We start from the raw sequence: 20,200 nt of genomic DNA on the forward strand, positions 1-20,200 counted from the left end.
GTGTGTGTGTGACTGACCACTGATGTGATGTCACAACAAGGGTGTCAAATTCAAATTCACAGTGGGCCAAAATTAAATTGATAAATTGACATTAATTGTGAATGTTTTCCCTTCTCTCTAGATATATAACAGAATTCTGTCATATGGAAGTTTTGCGTAAACACTGAATCTGGAACAACTGAAGGTTAATGTTATAAACACATGAGAAGTTACATTTAAAAATAAAACAATATTTGTTTCTATCTGTAGCCTTTTGAGTTCTTTTTAATGTATTTTTTCCCCCACAGGCCAACAATAAAAAACCAAAATGTATGTGCTTTAACATACATCACTAATACAAATCCTGTCAGTATATAGTCAGTTATATATTGGCAGGCCAACTCCACTACACATTTGATATGATCTCACAGGCCAAATTAAATTACACTGCGGCCGAGATTTGGACCCCGGGCCTGAGTTTGACACATGTGTCCTAGAACGACAGCTAAGCAGCAACTGGAGAGAAAAAAAAATCAGAAGGAAAACTGATGTAAATCCAGCAGCTGCCATGATGACACAGCGACATGAAAGATTCACCCTGGTTTTTCTAAGATGAGTGATGGAGAACACAACGCCGCCGTCACAGGTTTTAATGAGACTGACAACCCTCCTGTTCTTAGCTCCTGATGTCACCTCTATTCATCTTCCCTCCTTGTCTTTCTTTCTCTTCAGCCACAAAGGTTTAGTAAATTATAAATGTCTTCACATAAAGACCTCCACCAGAACCTCCTTTATCTCCACAGCTGTCACTCACTCCTCAGCAGCTTTTACTGGACACCACTCTCTTACTCAAGTCTTAGGAACAAAACTGCAGCCACAGCAATCCATCACACCACAGCTGGGCTGGAGACTGAATATAAAACATCCCACTGCAAAAACATTTGGCTGTTTGCATCCATTTTTCTTACAGGTGTCGTTTCTCACGCTGTAAACTCACTGACCCAACCGCTGAAAACATTTCCTCTCTGCTGTGTACTGCAGCGACGCCTCGTCAATTTAACAGAGCAGGGAAACAGTAATTATATACTGCAAATTTAATCGTGGTTCATAATAAAATGGATTACAAAACAACATCAGCGGAACACAGAGACAGAATTAAAGATAGATGTTAAAGAAAATTAAAAAATGGCTCAGTGTCCAAACACTGGTTTCAAAAGAGAACAATAGGCAACACAATAGACAACACAACAAGTAACAGACAACAGCCACAAACAACAAGAGGACTAAGTGAGGGAGAATGAGGTTTATGTACCCAGGACACCAGGTGAGACGAGTCAGAACTGATTACCAGGGAACCACAGGACACAGGTGAGGCGGGTGAAACTAATTAACCCCAGAGACACAGACAGAAGAGGACACTGCAGTGGTGGTTTATGGACATGGACACTCCCTACCCCTTACCCATGTTACCCCAACAATAATGTAACGTCATATTTTATATTGAATTAAAATCTATAAATCTATAAAAAAAAGAACCTTGAAAATGTCCTCCCATTTGTCCACCCCACCTGCCGTGACCTGTTCCCCACTGCTGGGGCACGCCCCACAATTTAAAGTGCACTGGGTTGAGGGGTGAGGGTGGGATTTGTGTGATGTGCTCAAAAATACAAAAAACAGTGCATGTGGGTGTGTGTGTATGGGCTGTGACTCCCTCCTCCACAGTGGCCTTTACAGCCCACCGGGGAGCGCTCTTTGAGCCTCTCACTCTCCCAGTTACAGGACAGAGCTGGAAACGACCCCTTCATCTGGCAAAGACATTTGGTTCTCCCCCTGGTTCTCAGCTGTTGGCCAAACACTGCCTGGGCAGCGACACAGAGAGGTGAACGAAGTCAGGAGTGAGTGAGAGGGAGCTGTGATGGAGCAGCAGGGGCATTTACTGTGACAGGCCAAAATAAGAAAAGACCCCACTCATTTCTCTCCCGGACCACCGCCGACCTTTGACGACGGCTGTCAGTGAGGGATGGATGTGCAGAACTGTGTCAGTGAGTGGAGACCACAGCAGTGACCACTCTGACTTTGATTAGTTCACACAATCAGTGGAGGCAAGTAAGAATTTAATGACAGCCCATCAGTCACATTTTGGCTGCAATTTGCAGCTCGGCACGTGACAGTCGACAAACTGCAGTCTGACTGTTCAAAACCCAATGTTTCTGCTGCTCCGACAGAAACCGAATCTTTCAGCTGATGAGACTGGATGAACATTTAATGTCCAAGCAGCCCTGAGCGGTCAGTGGAGCAGCCAGCAGACGTCTGACCCTGCAGTCAGAGATGACGCAATGAGAGCAGCAGTAGCAGCAGCAGCTAAAACGCTGCAGGTTAATAACATGAAATTCCTTGTTGTGTTTGTATCCCAACAAATAAGTACGTAGCTCGGTGCCTTGTCAGTCCTGGTTCACTGGGTTTGTTGTGTTGCGTAGTCTGGGGAGGTGAATGCAGCCTCTCTGCCTCGCCAAATTCTCTGCCTGTACTCGATACATAAGAGAGTGATTAATTAAAAAGGCTCGCAGCAATAAAGGGTCCAAATGAGTTGTCATCACTGGTCCCTAGGGTCCACCCCTACCCCTACCCCCTCCTCCCTCTAATGTCCATTACTCATCTTGATGTTTTCTTCTCTCCCAGTTCTGCTGTGATACTCACATATATCTGAAGCTATCCTCAAATCTCATAAGGATAAACTTAATTTGTGAGAGGTGACGGCGAGAGCCCGTGTCGGTGTCTTTGCCGCAGGAAGTAATCAGGGAAGGTGTGGAGGTTCGGCCATTCTATATTCTGATCACTCCTGGTCGTCACAGAGAAATGTCTGTGTTCTTGATGTGTAATAGCAAAAAAGCCGAAAGGCAAAAAGCTGTCATTACTTTGAAGGAACTGTCTCATTCCGACAACCAGGATCTGAGCTAGGAACGCCCTCTGTTGGGCTCCTGGAGAATTACTGCAGTGATCCGGCTGAAACAAGCGAAATTAAACAATTAATGAATTTAGTTTGTGTATTTATTTTTTACAAGTCAAACGTTTTTCTGCAATAATGACCCAACACCTTGTACAATACTACATAAAACCTAGTACTAATCACTATGTTAATGTGTACATGGAATTGGAACTGGAATTCACTTCTGAACAGAAATATTAATATTGGAGCAAAGTAACGTGTTGAATTTACTTATCCTAAGCACAGTAGAAGTAAATCAGATTTTTCAAATGCAGGATTTCTCTTGAAGAGTTCAAACCAAACTATGAGTAAAGACACTTTAATTCAAAGGAAAATATTGTACATTAAAGCGTCTTCCTTTTCTACGAATTAGTATTTAAAACCAATGAAGAGAACCAGAGGCTAACGCTAAACATTAAACACTTGACAGCCATCTTTGGACATTTAGCGGACATTTTATTTATGAACCTGTAAATATAAAGATAAAATATAAAATGTAACTTCACATGAATGAACATCAACGGATCCGACGATGAAGGGAAGCAATCGTGGCGCTGCAATGTGTTCATTGGGCGATAGACGGCAGCAAAGTGACTACACACCCTTTGGGAGGTGTCCGGGAGAAATGCAGAAGAGGAAGAATAAAGAGACGCAGGAGGAGGAGGAGAAGGAGGAAGAAGAAAATAAGGGGTGTGTTCTACAGAAGAACAGGAGTGTTGTTGTTTCTGGTGTTTTAAAAGAAAACTCCAGGACGGAGTTTCAGAGACTGAGATCGGTGGATCGAACCGGAGAACTTTGAGGTTTGTAGTTAAGAAACTAACTAAGTTTTATCATTTAAAAAAAACTTCTTTTAGGTGAAGTTAATGAAAGTATGAATTTAATGATCATTAGCCAGTTGTGCAATGGTTACTACCAGATTAACAGAGCGCTGAGATCTGGGCAGTTTAAATGGATGTTTGTGTTTCCTTTGGAGCAGCATGGAGACAGAGGACAGGAGTTCTGTGGGAGACTGGCAGCAGCAGGTGGGGAGATGGACCACGCAGATAAAAAGTACTTTTGATGACCCACACCCACAGGTAAGTTGTTGGTAAAATTCAGCTGCGCCTTTTTGCCGTCCGTCCGCTCAGAGAGCCTCGTCCTCACAGGTATCACAGCTGATGAACACCAGCGTGGGCCAGTACCTGGGCAGCCATCCGTTGGTCGCCCTGACAGTGATGGTCTTCAGTGCCATGGCTGCTCTACCTGTGGGTCTCTTCCTCATCTTTGCACTTGTCACCATGGTCATATCAGCCGTGGGCTTTGTGTTTGTTGAAGGTGGGTGTGCACAGGTCAACGCTGACATTTTTCCTGATTGTTTCCACACCAGTGTCAGAGACAAACTTTTGGTTTTTTTCCCCTCACTTCCTCCAGTGACGGTGTTGTTCCTGGGAGGCATGAGTTTACTGTGTGTGCTCTCTGGCATCGCACTCTTCTCCGTCTTTGCTTCACTCATCCTAATGGCTCTTTATATAACCATCTCCCACATCCTGGTGTATTATCCCCAGCTGACAAAGGTAATGAACCAATGACCAATGACAGACTACAGGAGCTAAGCTGCACTGTTTTTTATTATATATTTAAAGTTATTCCAGGCAGGACGTTTTTGGCATTCCAGGACTGTAATAACATTAAGGTATTATGAAGATCACGTGACGGTGGAACAAATCAAACATGTGCACCCTATCTGAGCCACCCCAGGTCAGGGGCTCACAGTCCAGAGGTTCTACATTGAACCAGACACTAAGGCAGTATAATAATAAACACCACACTGATCCAGGACAGGGTAATTGTGTTACTATTGTTCCACAGCAGCAACACAATTTACCAGTTCTATCTGACTGAGCAGAGATATTTATAATCCTGATAAGAACTTCAATTTAAAGCCTAAAGCTTTGGTTGGTGTTTCTACAAAATAAAAGCATCATGTGACAAAATACAGCTTTCTAAATCAGCCCTAATGCACCCTTAGACTTTAGCTGAAATTCACACAATCGAAAAAAAAAAACTACATTTAACCACATTATTTTGTAGCAGTCATGAGTCCTTAGCTGGGTTTCCCGTGTACTTTTATGATACAGCAGTATTGTCATTACATTAAGGTACTGTGTAAATCATGTGTTCACAAAAAAATATACCAAATATCACTTTATTACTAAAATCATACTGGTGACAAGCCTACTATTCATAAAAAAATGTTTTACTGTGAAAGTGAAATCATGAGACCTTAACAAACCTGACCAGTGAACCAAATTCATTTTTGGTTCGTGGTCAGGTTGGTGTTTTTCAACCATGTCCCCTAGGGGGACCTAGGCATGAAGAATTACTGTAGAAAACCTCAGGTCATGTATCAGTCTCATCCTTTCTTCTCTCTTTTTTCAGGAGGGCGCAGTCCAGGAAAAAGAAAGCGAATTAAAATCTTCATAAAAAAATCTTTAAACTACACTCTGAGAAAAAAAGATTCAGAAGGCTTAAATCAGCACTACTGATTTTGTTGAATGTTTTGCTGACTTCTCACGGCACAGAGTCAAACCCTGGTGATTACTGTTAAGTAGAGCCGTAAGACTGTTACTATTTATATATAATAAAATATTTATATATAAATGCTTGATGTTTCATGATCTCGGAAGCTAAAGTTGCCAACATCAGGCAACCCATGGTAAGATAGAGGAAAGTTGGTGAAGGATAATCAAATAGGTCGGTTACTGAGTTGATGTTTGGCAGAGTGAAAATGTATTTTTGTTCAAACCCTTGTCCAGCACTTTAACACATCGTTACCCTCCTGTTTACTGCCACCTGTTGTCTGTGATGCAGAATTTTATGAACTTTTTTTGATTTATGAATCTTTTTTTTCCATGTGTCCCAGAAAACTGTATAAGCAATAAATAAATATAGACCAAAACAGTGGAGTTTTTTGGCTTTATTTTGGTTCTTTTTAAATCTTACAGCCTTACTCTGTGATAGAAATTAAACTATAAATGTGTCTCCACTTTTGCATAGTTGAAAACCAAAGCTGAACAGAATCAACATACTCATAACTACAGTGAGTGTCTGACCTGTCTGGTCTGTTCACTGAGGCCACAGTGACTGCTGTCACAGAACAGGTGTTTTTTTACTGAGACTAAATTACACACTTGTGAACTCTATTAATTAATGATGTGACAAGTTATGAATATTTTTAAGGTAAATAATAATAAGCAATACCAACAAATTAGCAGAACATTCTAAAAGAGTTCCAAGGGTTTCCAAAAATGCAACCCCAAGTTTGTCACAACTGGCAAAATAGTTACTAATAATTAAAATGCAGGAAATTTATAAAAAATGTTTTTAAATTAAAAATCTGTCCACGGTAGCTGAAATATAACAAAAAAAATTAGAAAAATAACTAACAGTAAAAACTTAAAAAAAAGGCAGTCAAATGGTAGTAAATACTGGTAACATATACAAAGTAATCACATGGACAAGAACGATGATTCTCGTAAAATCTTTATTGGAGGTGATATCATGCAAAAGAAAAAAGTAACATAAAAAAGTTGAAATACTCTTAAGGAATGGCAAATTCAAAGAGGTTAACAGGAGGCTATTCAATCTCATATAAATGCAAATATTTGAACAGAAATTAACCAACTTCTCCATCGAGATCTGTTGAAATGTTCACACTGAAAAACTTCAGTGAATAAAATGCAACATCACAACCAGTCAAAGAGTTGAAGGATTCCCACCGCCACACGGCTGTCGTGACCATTTCACTGCAGTGACGTTAGAAGTTTTGACCTCGTGAAAACTAACGCGTCACAGTTGGCGTTTGTGAGTTTTGGACTTGGCTGTGGACACATTTTTTTCAATCCCTACAGAGAAATTGTGACAAGGCATTGTCCTTAATCATGTATTAAATCTATATTCAAGAAGCAGAACAAATGCATTACATGGTAACTTCTCCAATACAGAATGCTGAAGGAAACAAGATAACACGGAAAGTCCAAATCAGATGCCCTACTTTGAAAATACCGACACTGAAGACAGGAAGATTTCTGGCATCTATGTAAAAAATATTTACTTCTTAAATTCTTTTTTTCATTTTTAGAAATCTTATTAAAATGTCTTTTGATATTATAAAGCAACAAATGCTTTTGTGTCTGCCTCTTTAAAATGTCTCCAAGAGAAGGTTAAAGCATGTGTGTACAATTGTTGAGAGAAAAAAGCAAAAACAACAAATGAAAAATAAAGAAAAATACTGTGAGAAAATGGACATCATCCTAATCAGGCACTCGGATACATTTACTCTTTATCTCACTCTTTAATAAGACTGTACATTTGTGCATTTCATTACCGAGGCAAACAAGGTACTTTTTCGCACACAATTCCTTTTTGTGACATTATAAAATAAGTAAAAAAAAAAGAAAAACAAGAAGCGTTTACACCTCACAAGTAAAAGAAAAAAAAAGAAAGAAAAAAAAATGAAGCATTTTCTCCTATATTATCAACAATGAAAAGACATTTAAGGCAAGATGCTGAACAGAGGAATCCAAAGGTTGATCTTGTCGTTCAGCTCTGGTGTTTGTTGGCATTTACCAGTTCAATCAGCGATCGTCAAAGAGGACTAGTGTTTTTCCCTGTCGTTGGCTCTCTGTCTCAGACATCCACTGCTATAATGTCACGAAATTCCTAGATGTCATCTCCACACCCCTGAGTCTCCTGGGAGGCGCCGCTTTAACCTCTGCGCTCTTACGCAGGTAGACTCAGCTTCTTGCCTTTCAACACTGAGCGAGGAGGAAAAAGTGAAGTCACTCATTAAGAAACAAGCACTGGAGCTTTTATCTGTGTCTCCCAAACTTCAACAGTGTGATCCATCATTTAATTTGCCACTCTAATCACATCAACAGTTTTTGAGTCATCCTCAGTCTTTCACTCAAAAGTATAGCCCCATTAAAGTTATGGGCTCTATTCAGGATTTTTAAGAATTTTGAAAACCTTGAACAAAATGTATTTATAATGATGGGTGAACCTGAAATAAAAGGTAGGTTTTGGATGAGATTTTTGTTGTTAAATTACCAAATTACCTGGTCTGCTTCTTGATTTGTTCTACTGAGCAAAGTGGCAACAACAATGTAAATAAGAATGGACAACATTACTGTCAGTAGAGCAAACAGCAGTGAATTACTGACGAGGCATTTGGAAGCTAAGAGAAATTACATTATGCACATGACACATTTTAGATAATCCTGAAATGATTCTTGGTTCGTTGGTGTGAATGCACAACAGATGGCAGAAACTTAGTGGATTCTTAAAAAACTATTGACGACATCCCACGTAACCCATGCTTTCCAGGGCTTCAGGGACAGACTATCACTTCTTAAAATCAAAGTCATGTGTTGATGATGGTTTCATCTGTGTGGAACAGATCAAGTACTGGTATTTAATCACACAAAATTCCCTTTGAGAGCTTTGTTTTCTCTGGTTTGGTTTCTGTGTCTAACTGCCGTGAAGGAGAGACAGAGGGAACTCTAACACGAAAAGATGAAAACAGACGCTTCAGGCTGCTACAGCACCAAATGTGTTACGTCCAAATTTGGGATGAGTATTTGTTCGGCATCATCTGTTTAAACGGATCGAAACTGGAGGAGAACTCACCTTTGGTGATATAAAGATAGAAGAAGTCACAATACAGGACAGTCTGTACCACGCCGGCCACGATGGCGATCATGTCGAAGAAGCTCTCAAAGTAGAAACGCCAGATCCAGTTGAGGAGGTAGAGGGCTCGATACAGGCCCAGGCAGAACAGGTAGTGGGTGGTGATTGTCTCCGCCTCGCCCGTCTTGCTGATCATGAACAGCTGGGGCAGGATGGCCACCGACTCCAGGTAGATGGAGAAGGTCCAGAGGATCTGACAGCACAGGTTAAATACCATGACTCAGGGACATCTGAGCTAATGACACACATTTTGACCACAGTTGGACCTTAATCTATTCAGAGGTAGAGTGACGAGGAATCATGAGGGTGAGCCCCCAATGGGTGGTACGACATGGCGATTATGACTCCAGGTAAGTTTAAGTTTAAGTTTAAGTTTACAAAAAGGGGGATTTTTAAGAAAAAACAATCAAACCCATTCTTAGCAGACAAGGGAGGGGGTTACTTTACAGGCTACATGCTCAGTATTTCTGCATCTTCTATCTAAACAAATTCTCTCTGATATATGACACATCGCAGGAGGCTGGACATACCTCCAGGAAAGAGAAGTCGTGGTTGACCAGAACAGCAAGGCCTCCAACGGGAACAACCAGGAACTCTACTCTGAAACTGTCATGGTTGCCGTCATAGGTGGCCCTGAACTTCATGTAGATCAGATAGACTGTGGCATATGCACAACCAATGTAGATCACCTGGTAAAAAAATAAATAAATAAAATAAAAATCAGAAACATATCGTTATACACGGCCCTCAGTGATTGGTTCAAATACTGTCGGTCAGGACTGGAGACCGGACTCTCACCTTCATGGAGGTGTTGTAGATGGAGATGAAGGAGGTGAGCAGATCCAGGTAGCGAGTGGTGAACACAATGGCAAACAGGATTTGGCTCTTTCCAGAAATACCTTTGACACACATGCCAAGGAATCATATCAATTATTAGTGTGAAGACATGTATGGTCTGTTCTAACATGGGGTTTTTCTCTAGGCCGAAGCTCTTTACACTACAGGTTTTTCCTACCTACCTGTGGAATAGCAAATAATCTACGTAGCCTGGAAGTGAACACACAACCCTGCAGGTGTAAGACAACTACCAACTGAGCTACAACTTCACTGAAACTTTTGTGTCAGTAAGACAACAGTATATCTCTTCTTGTCGGATAGTGACATCTACTGGAAATGTGCAAATGTCACCAGGCAAATGAAACACAACAGAACAACACAGCACTTTGAACTGTTTTAAAATTATATTAAATTGTAACTGGATGTATTATTTAAAAATGATTTTACACAAATAACATGAAATGTGCAAACCTGAGTTTTAACTTTAAATTGTGATTTTGCTGCTCTGCAAAATCTTTATCATCACATTTAAATATTATTATATTGCATGCATGATACCTTAGTATGCTATTCCAAACTTACTGCTGTGGGTTTGCACGTTGTTGCATGGCCTATTGGGTGAGCATTTGTTTATCAAATTTCGCAGGCAGATGAGATAATGGGGTTGCGAGACTGTGTATGTGCGTCATATCCCCTTGAAGGGAGACACTCGGTGCAGTTTGAGGGTCAATGCGACCAATTCAAAACTAACTTAAACTAAACTACCTTGACATAATTTGTTATAACAATCACAGCATGTATAGCAGGCAAACAACACAATCTTCCCGTTATCAGTGTGATAACATAACCTCTGAACTTCGAACCGAAACACTGCAGCTCTGCGTTCAATAACATCAGCGGACAAAACCCCTCGTTGAGATCATACACTGAAAGGGAAGTCCAATTAAGTGCTTATTTAAGAGCCTGAATATTTGGAAACATAGGTGAAAGTGACACTAAAGAATTTTAGCTGGTCAGCTACTTCCGTACCTCTTTATAAGAACGCCACGTCAGAAGCCAGACCAAATAGGTCGAGCACCGAACATCAAGCAAAGGAGCAGTGGTGCGTCTGGGTGTGTTTGGGGGATGGTGTGTGTGCAGAAACTGCAACTAATAAAAGCATATTTTACTCTACCTATTATTAACTATTATGTTAAATTCACTTAGATATACAAAGACGTAATTCTAGAGCATTCGATCTCCCTCATTTTGGTGTGTAGCCCACATACCTTGCACGTAAGCTACTGCTATGTTGCACTTAAATATAAATACAGCTTATATTAACGACACATTAAATTGCATCTGCAATGTACACTGTCGTAGAAATAAGTAGAATACACGTAGTTTCTAACAGTTATAGCCGGTTAGCCAATGAACAGCTAACAAGTAGAATACACGTAGTTTCTAACAGTCATAGCCGGTTAGCCAATGAACAGCTACAGCCACTGGTTCAAATGAATGAGTGAGGGAAATGTTAGCTTGTGGCTAACAACCACAGAGTGTCATTTCTGCAATACATTAAAGGCAAGTTAGACTAGAAAAGATAAGAAATCATCGTTCAAGTGCGTGCAGCAACCAGGACGTCATGAACTCACCTGCACACGACCTGCTTTTCCATATTTTGAGCAGCAGGATGATGATAGCAGCCAGATGAGAGAGGTCTCCTGTCAGTCTGAAGACGTTCATGGTCGCGGGGAGAGCTCGGAAAAACAGCTAAGAAACCAACAAAGATGAGGCTCTTGGTTCAGAAGAATGTCTTCTTTTCCCCTGGAGTTCGGCGTGACAGCTTCTCCTCCTCAACTCAGACAAACGGAGCTGCGGGTTTGAACAGGATTGAAAATATGGCGAGAGTGCAGGTCGACGTGGAAGGGGGCGGGACAAGCCACAAATACAGACTATGATTGGTCTAAACTCGGACTGACAGCTCAATATCACCCGCCCACACCAACGTTGTACCCACAGGGAGTGAAAATTGGGCTTTGGAGAAACGTCCATGTGGAACCCGTGGAAACTTTGCGTATTTAAGACAAAGTCTACTGAATTGTAGCTTTACTAGTCAAATAAATGCAAATGTATTTTAGAACAATAAATTGTATAGTGATATATTGTCTTAAATAGTTAATTATTCAAAACATGTACACGTATCTTAAAATTACAGCTACATTAAAGTTGAAAACATTTTTGTAATAAAGAGCATACAATGAAGTTGGCTCTATTTATATACAGTGTTAAGTTGTTTTAACTATTATAACTAGAATCCATGTTACTGTAAAAGTAAGTCAGCTTCATAATATGAATTAGTAAATTATGTAGCTTAAGAAAAGGGTAAACAGTGGTAAATTTGCAAAGATGTTAACACGCTCTCTCAGTGCCAACATTTTTGGTATGCTGTTCAACCATTCATTTTTAATTTGGCTTTAATTTAACTAGCAGAATTTAAACTGGTCAATAAAAACAAGGGTTTTTCTTTTTTCTCTTAACCTGACGATAAATTATAACTTTACATTCAACCACAGCACATACCTTTATGGTTTATTTTTGATTGATATTCCTTTTAATCAATACAACCTTGTTTTTTATAACAAGTCTGTAAACTAAAATGAACTGAAATTGCCTGTGAAAATTACATATTACAATGCAAGCAGGAAGTAGAAACTGACCAAAGCGGAAGTTAGATGTTATCGTGTAAGAAATCATGAGATCACTCAGACACCATTAAGCTACAGACATGAATCAGCTGCTGTGGATTTCTCTCATCCTCATACAGCTGTCAGTAACAGGTAACATTTAATCCATGTATTTATTAATGGGTTACTTCACTGATGGTTTTGTAGCCACTGTTTCTGAAACTTTTTTTGTCTTTTTTCCCAGAGAGCTTGACTAAAGAGGAAGGATGTTTGAGTCAGCCAGTGAGGTCGATGAGACGAAAAGCAGGAGGAACGGTTGTTCTGCAGTGTAATGTCAGTTCTTTCTGTTCCGGCAGCAATCAGATCTATGAGTGGTTCGCTTTCACAGAAAACTCCCACCATCGTCTCAATTTGAGTGCAAATCCTCTCAAATACAGTCTGTATGGAGCATCTTTACAAATCACCTCTCTCAGCACCAACGACAGTGGCATCTACCACTGTGCCACAGCGTCAGCTGAACAGACTGCAGGCAGGCAACATGTTGGTCCTGGTACAGTTCTCAGAGTCGGAGGTAAATTTGAAACGTGGTCGACATGTTTGGATGGTTGTTTGGATGCACTGATTAAGATTTGATGGGTCTTTGCTTCCAGGACCGCCTAAAACAGCTGTGAAGAACATTCTTATAGGGTTATCGTTTACTCTACTGATCGTCTACAGCGTAGTCATACTGACGCTCATCATTTTGAAAAAGGTAAAAATAAATAAACAAATAAAAAACCCTTTTACTTTATTGTTTTACTTTAATTATGTCAAATTGACTAATCATTATAAAATCTTATTTTAATATGTTGTTATAGTGTGGCAGCAAACTAAGCCCCCACAGAAGGACATCCAAAACTAACAAGGTGGTGAAAACATTTGTGATTTTTTTTTTAGTTTAATTTTGTTTCTGTTATGTGAACTGTTTGCTAAATAGAAAAAAAGCCCAGTAAGATAATAGAGGAAGAGGAAACGAGGTCTGTGTCTCCAAAAGACTTGTGCAATAAACTCTTATGTCTGAAAAAAGGCATTTTAAAATTTTAATGTACATTCTTTTGATCATCTATAATTTTATCAAATGCTACACCTTTATTGGTTGACACTTTAACCATTGGTTATAAAACCAGGCAAGGACAGACTGTTACAATTGTTTTTAGCCTTTTGCCGAAGATAAATTGGAATTCTGAAATCAGATAGTAATAGTATCAGTAGTAATATTTTAAATTCTTATTGACCGTATATATTTTTTCTCAAATAATTCTTATTTTAAGACCATTTTAATTCCCTGACATAGATTAAAAAACTATATAATGAATGGGCTTTTACACTAATGTAGAATAAATTCTATTTTTATTTCCAAACAGAATTTTTCTGCTACAAAAAGACGGTTCCACGATGTGCTGCACGAACTGACAAACAGAAGACATTTGAAGGGAGGTGGAGAAGGTGGAGAAGATGGACAAGGTGGAGAAGAAAGCAGTTCTCCCCCCGAGGTAAGTGCTTTTGCAGCACGTGAGGTTTAAATTGCATCAACCGGGTCATTATGTAAACGTGCAGTTCACCATGTTGCAGCACAGTTACGTTTGGGATGTTTTTTAAATGAAAGATCTCATCTTTACATTTTTTTTTACAGGCAGCAAATGGTGACTTCATCAGCTCACCTGATGACATCTATCAAAATGTCTGAGCGTTGGTTTCCCTGGCTCAGGAGCTGTCGTGTTCTAACTGAGAAAAAATATCAAATCTTCAAAATAGCAGAGGATGTTTGAGGTGTGTAACAGGAAATTGACCAATCAGCAAACGTTTGAGTTTGTGACTGTGAAAACAATCTATAAACTACACAAAACAGACGCTGTACCACTGACTGGATTTGACAAATAAAACACATTCAGTGTACTGGGGAGTTTTGGTGTGCTACGGAAGCCTGGGTGGACATTTAGAAACAGACTTCACAGAAGTTGAATGTAATTTAAAAGCCTTTTTGTGACCGTTACTCCTTTCTGGGCTGTTTAACTAACTTATGGCTAACTTCCCATAATTTCTTTAAACACACCTGTACCCGTTTTTCCACTTCCTTTAAGCAAACACAGCTGTGATCTGTCATCCTGCCATGTCACCTGACAAACATTGTGGATTAACATCAAGTCAAAAGACCTGAAGGTGGAGAATGGGAATATCAGACAAGTCGTTAAATAATTCTCCACAATAAATCCAGTAGAATATAAGCACTATTTCCAATTTCCGACCCACAACGGACTTCCTGTGATCCAGGGCAGTAGCCCAGGTCGGTTTTTATAGGGTTAACTGTGTTACAGATCTCTAGACATTTTTTCCAAAAATCAAATGGCCAAAAAGACATTTTAAAGTCATACTTCTCTGACTCCTCACTGATGTTTGACCACCACTGTCCCTAAAGTGATGATTTCACTTTTATCTGGGCAGAATTTGAAGTCAATGCATTGCATGTGAGGAGAACATACCAATACAGAATGAGAGTACATCTGTATGTCATTTGGATAGAAATATTTATATATATATATATACACAGTATATAGTGTGTTTATTTTACTTCCTACTGTCTGTTGCTTGTAACTTCAGAACACGTTCTACAATATCTTCTCACAACAAGTCAATTGTGTGTGTCTGTCCCATCCAGTTCTACATCTGAAACTGTGTGACTTCTGTATTTTGAAGCAGAAAAACTGTAAATAACATGCATTTTGAAATAGCCTGCATCATAGTTGTGAGACGATTTACACCCAAAATAATATTTTCAAATGTAACAGTGTGTGCAAGATTAGAAATTGAGAAAAGGGTTTTAGGGTCCATTTCCTGGCAGAAGTGACTTTTTATTTTTTTTTTAAATATATATCACAAACTGTCATTACCTCATTCAACATACAATGAAAATTATTTTTAGAAAATAACATGAACACATGGTAAACAAAAAGTCAATTTCAACAGCACCTCAGTGGAAAGGTTTGGTCAAAACCTTGATAAAAATCTATCAAGACATGTTGTGTTTTTCAACATATGGTCATGTGAAAAATCACTTTTCATTAATAAATAATTAACAGTGAGACACAATGTGACTGCGATATCATGTTCACATTATGATTATTGTCATTTTGAATGGACAAACTAACTGCTTGTTCTTTAACAAGCTCTGCCTAAAAGTTCCATCCCTGAAAAGAATGGCTGCCCAACCACCGGGCCAGGTACCAGTATCAGGCCGTGGATCTTTAAGTACACTTTATTTATCTTTTTATCTTTAGAATAAGTGTAGACCATGAGTATTTGTAGGAGGCTCCTATTGCCTCCCAGTTGATAGAAATCTCTGAAATATTCTGCAGTTGTGTGGTTCAACGGTAGCTTCGTGTTGTGACCAATGGCGTTTTACCAGACTACACTGCCTTGAAAACAGAAGGGTTGGGTGATCAGCATCAAATCTTAGTGACTTGTCCTTAAGGAATATCTTAAACTTGGCACAATCACAATGTAATGTCTGGTGTGGTGACATTAAATTTCACATTCGTCTATTTGTCTCTGGCTCTTGTGTCTTAGGAGAGGAAACGTAACATGAAGTGCAAATTTAAGGCACATCAGTGGCTATTGACATTTAGAAAACAAAGGCATCTACAACAAAATAATGTTTCAACTAGAAACAATTCAAGTAAAGACATAATCTTCCCTTAATCCCAAACAAAGAGACTTAAACCATGTCAGCTCAAGGGTTGACAACCCTAAAGTCAGCCATCGATATACTTAATGTCCACTGTGTGACTGTTGCGGATGGAGAACGGCCACCAGGCCACGACTTGTGCAGCGGCGACGCACATTGGGACCAAACACACCAAGTAGAACATGACACTGTGGAGGTGTTCCAGGTCACTGAAGCAGAAACAAAAAGAAATTGACCCAGGACTGTTCTTTATGGTATGATGCTGGTCTGATTATTGATTTAAATGTTAAAGGCAACATATTCTTAACGTATGACAAAACATTTCCACCGTGCCCTTGTCTCACCCTCACTTCCTCATTCCCTCTATCCCTGTCTTCCTCTCTCCCTCTCTCTCTCATTGAGGTTTTGGATGTTCTTCAAGCCAAAACAAATCCACCTACTCCTTGAAACATTTTTTTTTCCATTTTCCAAAAAATGTTGTTTTTTTTGTCAGTTTTGGGAATGTTGATTTATCTTGAATAACCATGAATAATTATGACTGTGATTAATCATGATTAATCATGTTCCTTTGGCAGCCCTAGTTTCTGTTTCTGTATATCCATACAGTAGTAAAGTCATTTTTCTTCTGTTAAACTGCACCCTCAAATGTCACTAAATCATACCGAGTGTTCTTGTGAAATCAAATAAATGGTGTGTACCTTGGATTTGAGTTTGTCCCCACTTCCTTCAGCTGTTCATATCCAACCTGGTTTAGGATAGTCAGTACTAACATAGGGGCCAGAGAAGTCGCCGGCTTAGTGAAGAGAGCATTGGTTCCAAAGACCATGGAGGAGAGGGGGGAACTGCAGGAAACAGGAAGAAAAGATAAGAAGAGATAAAAGATCAGATAGCAAAAAATACATGTCATTTATTTCTGAGAATTTGTACATGTGATAGATGACTAGGTTTTAGCAGGAAGTCACATTTTCTTCACCTGCGCTTGTACTTCTGCATGTCTGTATCAATGATGTCAGCCAAAGGAAGTCCAAAGAGACTGAAGGCCGCCTGAACTAGGACCCTGAACATGAGGACCATAGGGTGAGTTATTCCAACTGGAGTGTATTCATGCAGTGAAAAAATAAATAAATGATTTAGTGATGTCAAAGTCTCACATGTTCACAGTGAGGAAGACCGCCAGGATGTAGTAGTGCTGAGGGCCCAGCAGCAGCATGGTAACTGCCATCCCTACTTCTACACAGAAGGTGAACAGGACGATCCTGTAGTAGCCCTGGCTGTGCAGCAGACTCTGACAACTCAACACTAACAACTAGGGAGGAGACAAGGAGTTGAACCCTTATCATTGACGATGAAACGAGAATCAAGAAAATGTTATTTAATAATTAATATTTAATATACAATATTAAATACTTCATATAATTTAATTGTACATATTCATATATTATATATAGGATTCAGTGTGTACATATTGAGACTGTTGTCTTTATTGTTGTTATTACTGCTATTGTTGTTGTTATTATTATTTTATTAGTATTATATACTGTTGCTGCTATTAATTATCCTTGTACCATTTGGTAGTTTTATTTCTATTTCCCATCTACCTCTGTGTTTTATGCTGTTGTATTTTATTGTATTTAAATACTGGACTGCTGTGACAACATGATTTCCCTTAGGGAATAAATAAAGTCATCTATCCATTTATCCTTCTGTCTGTCCATCCATCAATCCATTTATTAATCTATCTATAATTGCAGCACTAGTGCTGGACATAAAGTCAAGCAGCTGGTTGAAAACAAAATCACAGAGAACCTTACCTGTGGACAGATGAACCCCGCTCCGTACATGACGCTCTTGGCCAAAGGTGTAAGTGCATCTGGGGGAATCAAGTGCTCGGCAAATATCATGGTGAAATTGTTGAGAAAGGCCAACATAAAAACTTCAAAGAAGTTCATGGTCACAAACAGCAGAAAGTCACGATTGGTGAGGATCTGCAACACCTGTGTTTTTAACGTGTTCATGGACAACACTGATTGGCTGGACGTCAGGTTGAGGCACTCCTGTTTATTCGTCTCTGATCCTTTATTATCGAAGCGGCTGTCGCTGTAGACGCCAGTGTAGAGCATGCAGCCGCAGCTCAGAAAAGCAATGAGCACGGAGAAGGCTTGGAAGGCGGAAAAGTCCTCCATGTTCCTGGACAGCATGCCACAGAAAAGGACACTGGAGGAACCAATAAGAGAAGCCACCTGAGGGTGTCAGAAAAATAAGAAGGATGGAAGAGTAATACTGTAGTAAAAGAGAGGAACAAGAACAGTAAAAGTTAAAGCAGTATACAGGTACCCACCTGGTTGTACTTTATGAGTCTTAGTCTGCTCTGATGCTGGTTGGATATCTCCGCAAATAATGCACATTGTGCCAGCAGCACAAAGGTTAGCATGCCATCAAAAGCACAGAGCGCCACCATCAAATGTAGGCCGCTCAGCCAATCCCCAGGCATGTATGTCCGCCATGGAAACCAGGGTATAAGAAAAGCCAGTGAGTAGAACGGAGCGCCGTACAGGATGGAGAGTCGCCTCTGAACCAAACAGGGCATTCTGGAGTTATCTTGGAGGTAGCCGAACAGAGGGTCATTGAATGCATTCCACACCATGTAGACCACCTGTGGAGAGGCCATACATAATAATGTTTGGCAAAAATATTTCACAATTATTTAGCACACACTAATTAGCTGTGTTGAACATTACTAAAGAAAAGAGATTTCATTTAATTTATCAAATTCTTGAATTCCAGAAGGAATGTCTTGTTTCTGTGATGGAGAATGTCTTGCAACTGATGCAATGCAGGTATGTTTTGCTTTTGCCAATGGTTTTAGCAACTTACTGCATGCTTGCCATCAACCATCTTGCCACCTTAAGGACTGCGGATCAGTTAGTCCTTATACGACTGCGTAATGTAATGCTTAGATAAACGTAGTTTATTTTATTTTAATAAAAAGTTTTGACTGTTCCATAAATGTTAAGGTCTTGAGACCAACACTTTCTACGGTACAATTTCTTCAAAGTTGTCAACAATGCCAAACAAACACATAAAATAACAGTGATAGAGAAGGGGTAAAACTCACTTGTGATTGGTGGAAAAGTGCCTCAGAAATCTGGTAACTATTGAGGAAAAGTTTGACATAATAGAAGCTGAAGATGTTGTTTATCATGGAAGCTCCCAGTGTGGTCATGGCGTATGCCAGAGCTGCGTGATTGATGCCCATTGCTCGGAGAGCCATCATTTCTGCAGACTTAAGGAAGATTCCAAATCCACACCGACAATGAGGTGCGTTATCCACCGACTACTGGAACCAGGAAGCGTTGTCGCCGCACACAGATGCTGCTTAGCATTGCTGTTTCTAAAGCGATGTTGTCCCAGCTGCCTTATTCAAACATCACTCATAAGGTTCTCGCATGAAAACACTGAAATGTTCCCGAAACAGCGACACGTCAGTGAAAGTTATATTATTGCAAAAAAACCTCTGGTCTAACCTGTCAAACAGGACTCCCTGTCTGTGTAGTAAGGCGGGAGTTTAGGCTACAAAACAAACAGCTGATTGGTCAGAAACATAGCGTCACTTGTATCTGATTCGCTAATAAAATACGTCATGAAATAAACAGGCAAAACGTAAAAACAATTATAATTCACATAAAACCACGTACATGTATAAATATGTTCCTCATTAAAATAAATACTTTAGATAAAATTCCGATAATATTGTACAATTTAAAATCTAATTAATTTGATAATTATTTGTAACTTACATATGCCCCCTACCGGATGGTGTCGTGTATGAGATATTTGCCACGTTGCTGTAGAGACTTAAAGCCGCTTTCTCGCCGGCAGGATGCAGTTTATCTTCCTGAACACACTGCAGTTGTCGCGTTATTCAGTGAACGCAAACACCTGAATGTCACCTCTCTGACAGCTGGAGTATTACTCTCGCCCCGAGGCAATAAAATGTTAGCAGACCTGATTTTGGAGGAAGAGTTCGACACGAGTGGAGACTCCTCCTGGCGCAGCCCGCAGGACATTGAACACGGTACGAGTTGAATGTTTGTGGTCGCACCCTGTTTGTTTCACTTCTTCCAGCTGAAAAAAACAAACAGCTGTACACAACCACAGCAACTCACAAACATCTGCAGCTTTGTAAGGTTGTTTGATAAATGTACATACGTGTTAGTAAAGATCGGAGTCTGTCAGTTTTATATTAATATCCACAATAATAAAACGAAATTTTAAAATTATGGA

At 39.6% G+C, this 20,200-nt stretch overlaps 5 protein-coding genes across 6 annotated transcripts in view; 3 read left to right on the forward strand and 2 right to left on the reverse strand.

Annotated features, from left to right (window-relative positions):
- The first annotated feature begins 3,607 nt into the window (after positions 1 to 3,607).
- On the forward strand, positions 3,608 to 5,905 carry LOC103393032 (promethin-like). The gene is made up of 5 exons (XM_008329835.3): positions 3,608 to 3,765; positions 3,942 to 4,041; positions 4,111 to 4,279; positions 4,376 to 4,518; positions 5,384 to 5,905. Exons 2-5 carry the CDS (start codon positions 3,943 to 3,945, stop codon positions 5,426 to 5,428), a joined length of 456 nt encoding a protein of 151 aa, XP_008328057.1. The 5' UTR covers positions 3,608 to 3,765; position 3,942; the 3' UTR covers positions 5,429 to 5,905.
- Positions 5,906 to 6,470: 565 nt separating this feature from the next.
- On the reverse strand, positions 6,471 to 11,460 carry LOC103393031 (ER lumen protein-retaining receptor 2-like). The gene is made up of 5 exons (XM_008329834.3): positions 11,164 to 11,460; positions 9,491 to 9,591; positions 9,223 to 9,381; positions 8,633 to 8,885; positions 6,471 to 7,761 (listed from the first exon to the last, which is right to left on the reverse strand). Exons 1-5 carry the CDS (start codon positions 11,252 to 11,254, stop codon positions 7,727 to 7,729), a joined length of 639 nt encoding a protein of 212 aa, XP_008328056.1. The 5' UTR covers positions 11,255 to 11,460; the 3' UTR covers positions 6,471 to 7,726.
- Positions 11,461 to 12,216: 756 nt separating this feature from the next.
- Positions 12,217 to 14,573, forward strand: LOC103393030 (uncharacterized). Its single transcript, XM_008329833.3, has 6 exons — positions 12,217 to 12,348; positions 12,440 to 12,766; positions 12,846 to 12,946; positions 13,053 to 13,100; positions 13,599 to 13,727; positions 13,868 to 14,573. The coding sequence occupies exons 1-6, from the start codon at positions 12,297 to 12,299 to the stop codon at positions 13,919 to 13,921; spliced, it is 711 nt and encodes a 236-aa protein (XP_008328055.1). The 5' UTR covers positions 12,217 to 12,296; the 3' UTR covers positions 13,922 to 14,573.
- A 507-nt stretch (positions 14,574 to 15,080) lies between these two features.
- Positions 15,081 to 19,816, reverse strand: mfsd13al (major facilitator superfamily domain containing 13a-like). Of its 2 annotated transcripts, XM_025064358.1 has the most exons (8): positions 19,714 to 19,816; positions 19,032 to 19,371; positions 18,255 to 18,569; positions 17,728 to 18,156; positions 17,068 to 17,222; positions 16,890 to 16,973; positions 16,615 to 16,758; positions 15,984 to 16,125 (listed from the first exon to the last, which is right to left on the reverse strand). In XM_025064358.1, exons 2-8 carry the CDS (start codon positions 19,188 to 19,190, stop codon positions 15,984 to 15,986), a joined length of 1,428 nt encoding a protein of 475 aa, XP_024920126.1. In that variant the 5' UTR covers positions 19,191 to 19,371; positions 19,714 to 19,816. The 2 variants fall into 2 exon arrangements, with proteins under 2 accessions (XP_008328054.1, XP_024920126.1); XM_008329832.3 differs by lacking the exon at positions 19,714 to 19,816 and having other exon boundaries at positions 15,081 to 16,125; positions 19,032 to 19,190.
- Positions 19,738 to 20,200, forward strand: part of cdr2a (cerebellar degeneration-related protein 2a) — a 5,330-nt gene continuing 4,867 nt past the window's right edge. Inside the window, exon 1 of the mRNA XM_008329831.3 lies at positions 19,738 to 19,991. Within this exon, the coding sequence (XP_008328053.1) occupies positions 19,742 to 19,991 (250 nt within the window). The 5' untranslated portion in view covers positions 19,738 to 19,741. The remainder of the gene's footprint in view (positions 19,992 to 20,200) is intronic.

Source organism: Cynoglossus semilaevis, chromosome 17, assembly GCF_000523025.1.
Source record: "Cynoglossus semilaevis isolate Cse_v1.0 chromosome 17, Cse_v1.0, whole genome shotgun sequence".
Classification (NCBI taxonomy): Eukaryota; Metazoa; Chordata; class Actinopteri; order Pleuronectiformes; family Cynoglossidae; genus Cynoglossus; species Cynoglossus semilaevis.

Bases quoted from the DNA above. Each gene is read 5' to 3' on its own strand.
- mfsd13al (XM_008329832.3), bottom strand. From the start codon at position 19,190: ATGATGGCTCTCCGAGCAATGGGCATCAATCACGCAGCTCTGGCATAC. The intron at 18,570-19,031 runs GTGAGTTTTACC...GCCTCTCCACAG, and splicing joins CACTTTTCCACCAATCACAA to GTGGTCTACATGGTGTGGAA. The intron at 16,974-17,067 runs GTGAGACTTTGA...CCTCATGTTCAG, and splicing joins GTCTTCCTCACTGTGAACAT to GGTCCTAGTTCAGGCGGCCT.
- LOC103393030 (XM_008329833.3), top strand. From the start codon at position 12,297: ATGAATCAGCTGCTGTGGATTTCTCTCATCCTCATACAGCTGTCAGTA. The intron at 12,349-12,439 runs GTAACATTTAAT...CTTTTTTCCCAG, and splicing joins CATACAGCTGTCAGTAACAG to AGAGCTTGACTAAAGAGGAA. The intron at 13,101-13,598 runs GTGGTGAAAACA...ATTTCCAAACAG, and splicing joins GGACATCCAAAACTAACAAG to AATTTTTCTGCTACAAAAAG.
- LOC103393032 (XM_008329835.3), top strand. From the start codon at position 3,943: ATGGAGACAGAGGACAGGAGTTCTGTGGGAGACTGGCAGCAGCAGGTG. The intron at 4,042-4,110 runs GTAAGTTGTTGG...TCGTCCTCACAG, and splicing joins TTGATGACCCACACCCACAG to GTATCACAGCTGATGAACAC. The intron at 4,519-5,383 runs GTAATGAACCAA...CTCTTTTTTCAG, and splicing joins ATTATCCCCAGCTGACAAAG to GAGGGCGCAGTCCAGGAAAA.
- LOC103393031 (XM_008329834.3), bottom strand. From the start codon at position 11,254: ATGAACGTCTTCAGACTGACAGGAGACCTCTCTCATCTGGCTGCTATC. The intron at 9,382-9,490 runs GTGAGAGTCCGG...TTTTTTTACCAG, and splicing joins TCTACAACACCTCCATGAAG to GTGATCTACATTGGTTGTGC. The intron at 7,762-8,632 runs GTGAGTTCTCCT...CTCCTCGCTCAG, and splicing joins CTATCTTTATATCACCAAAG to TGTTGAAAGGCAAGAAGCTG.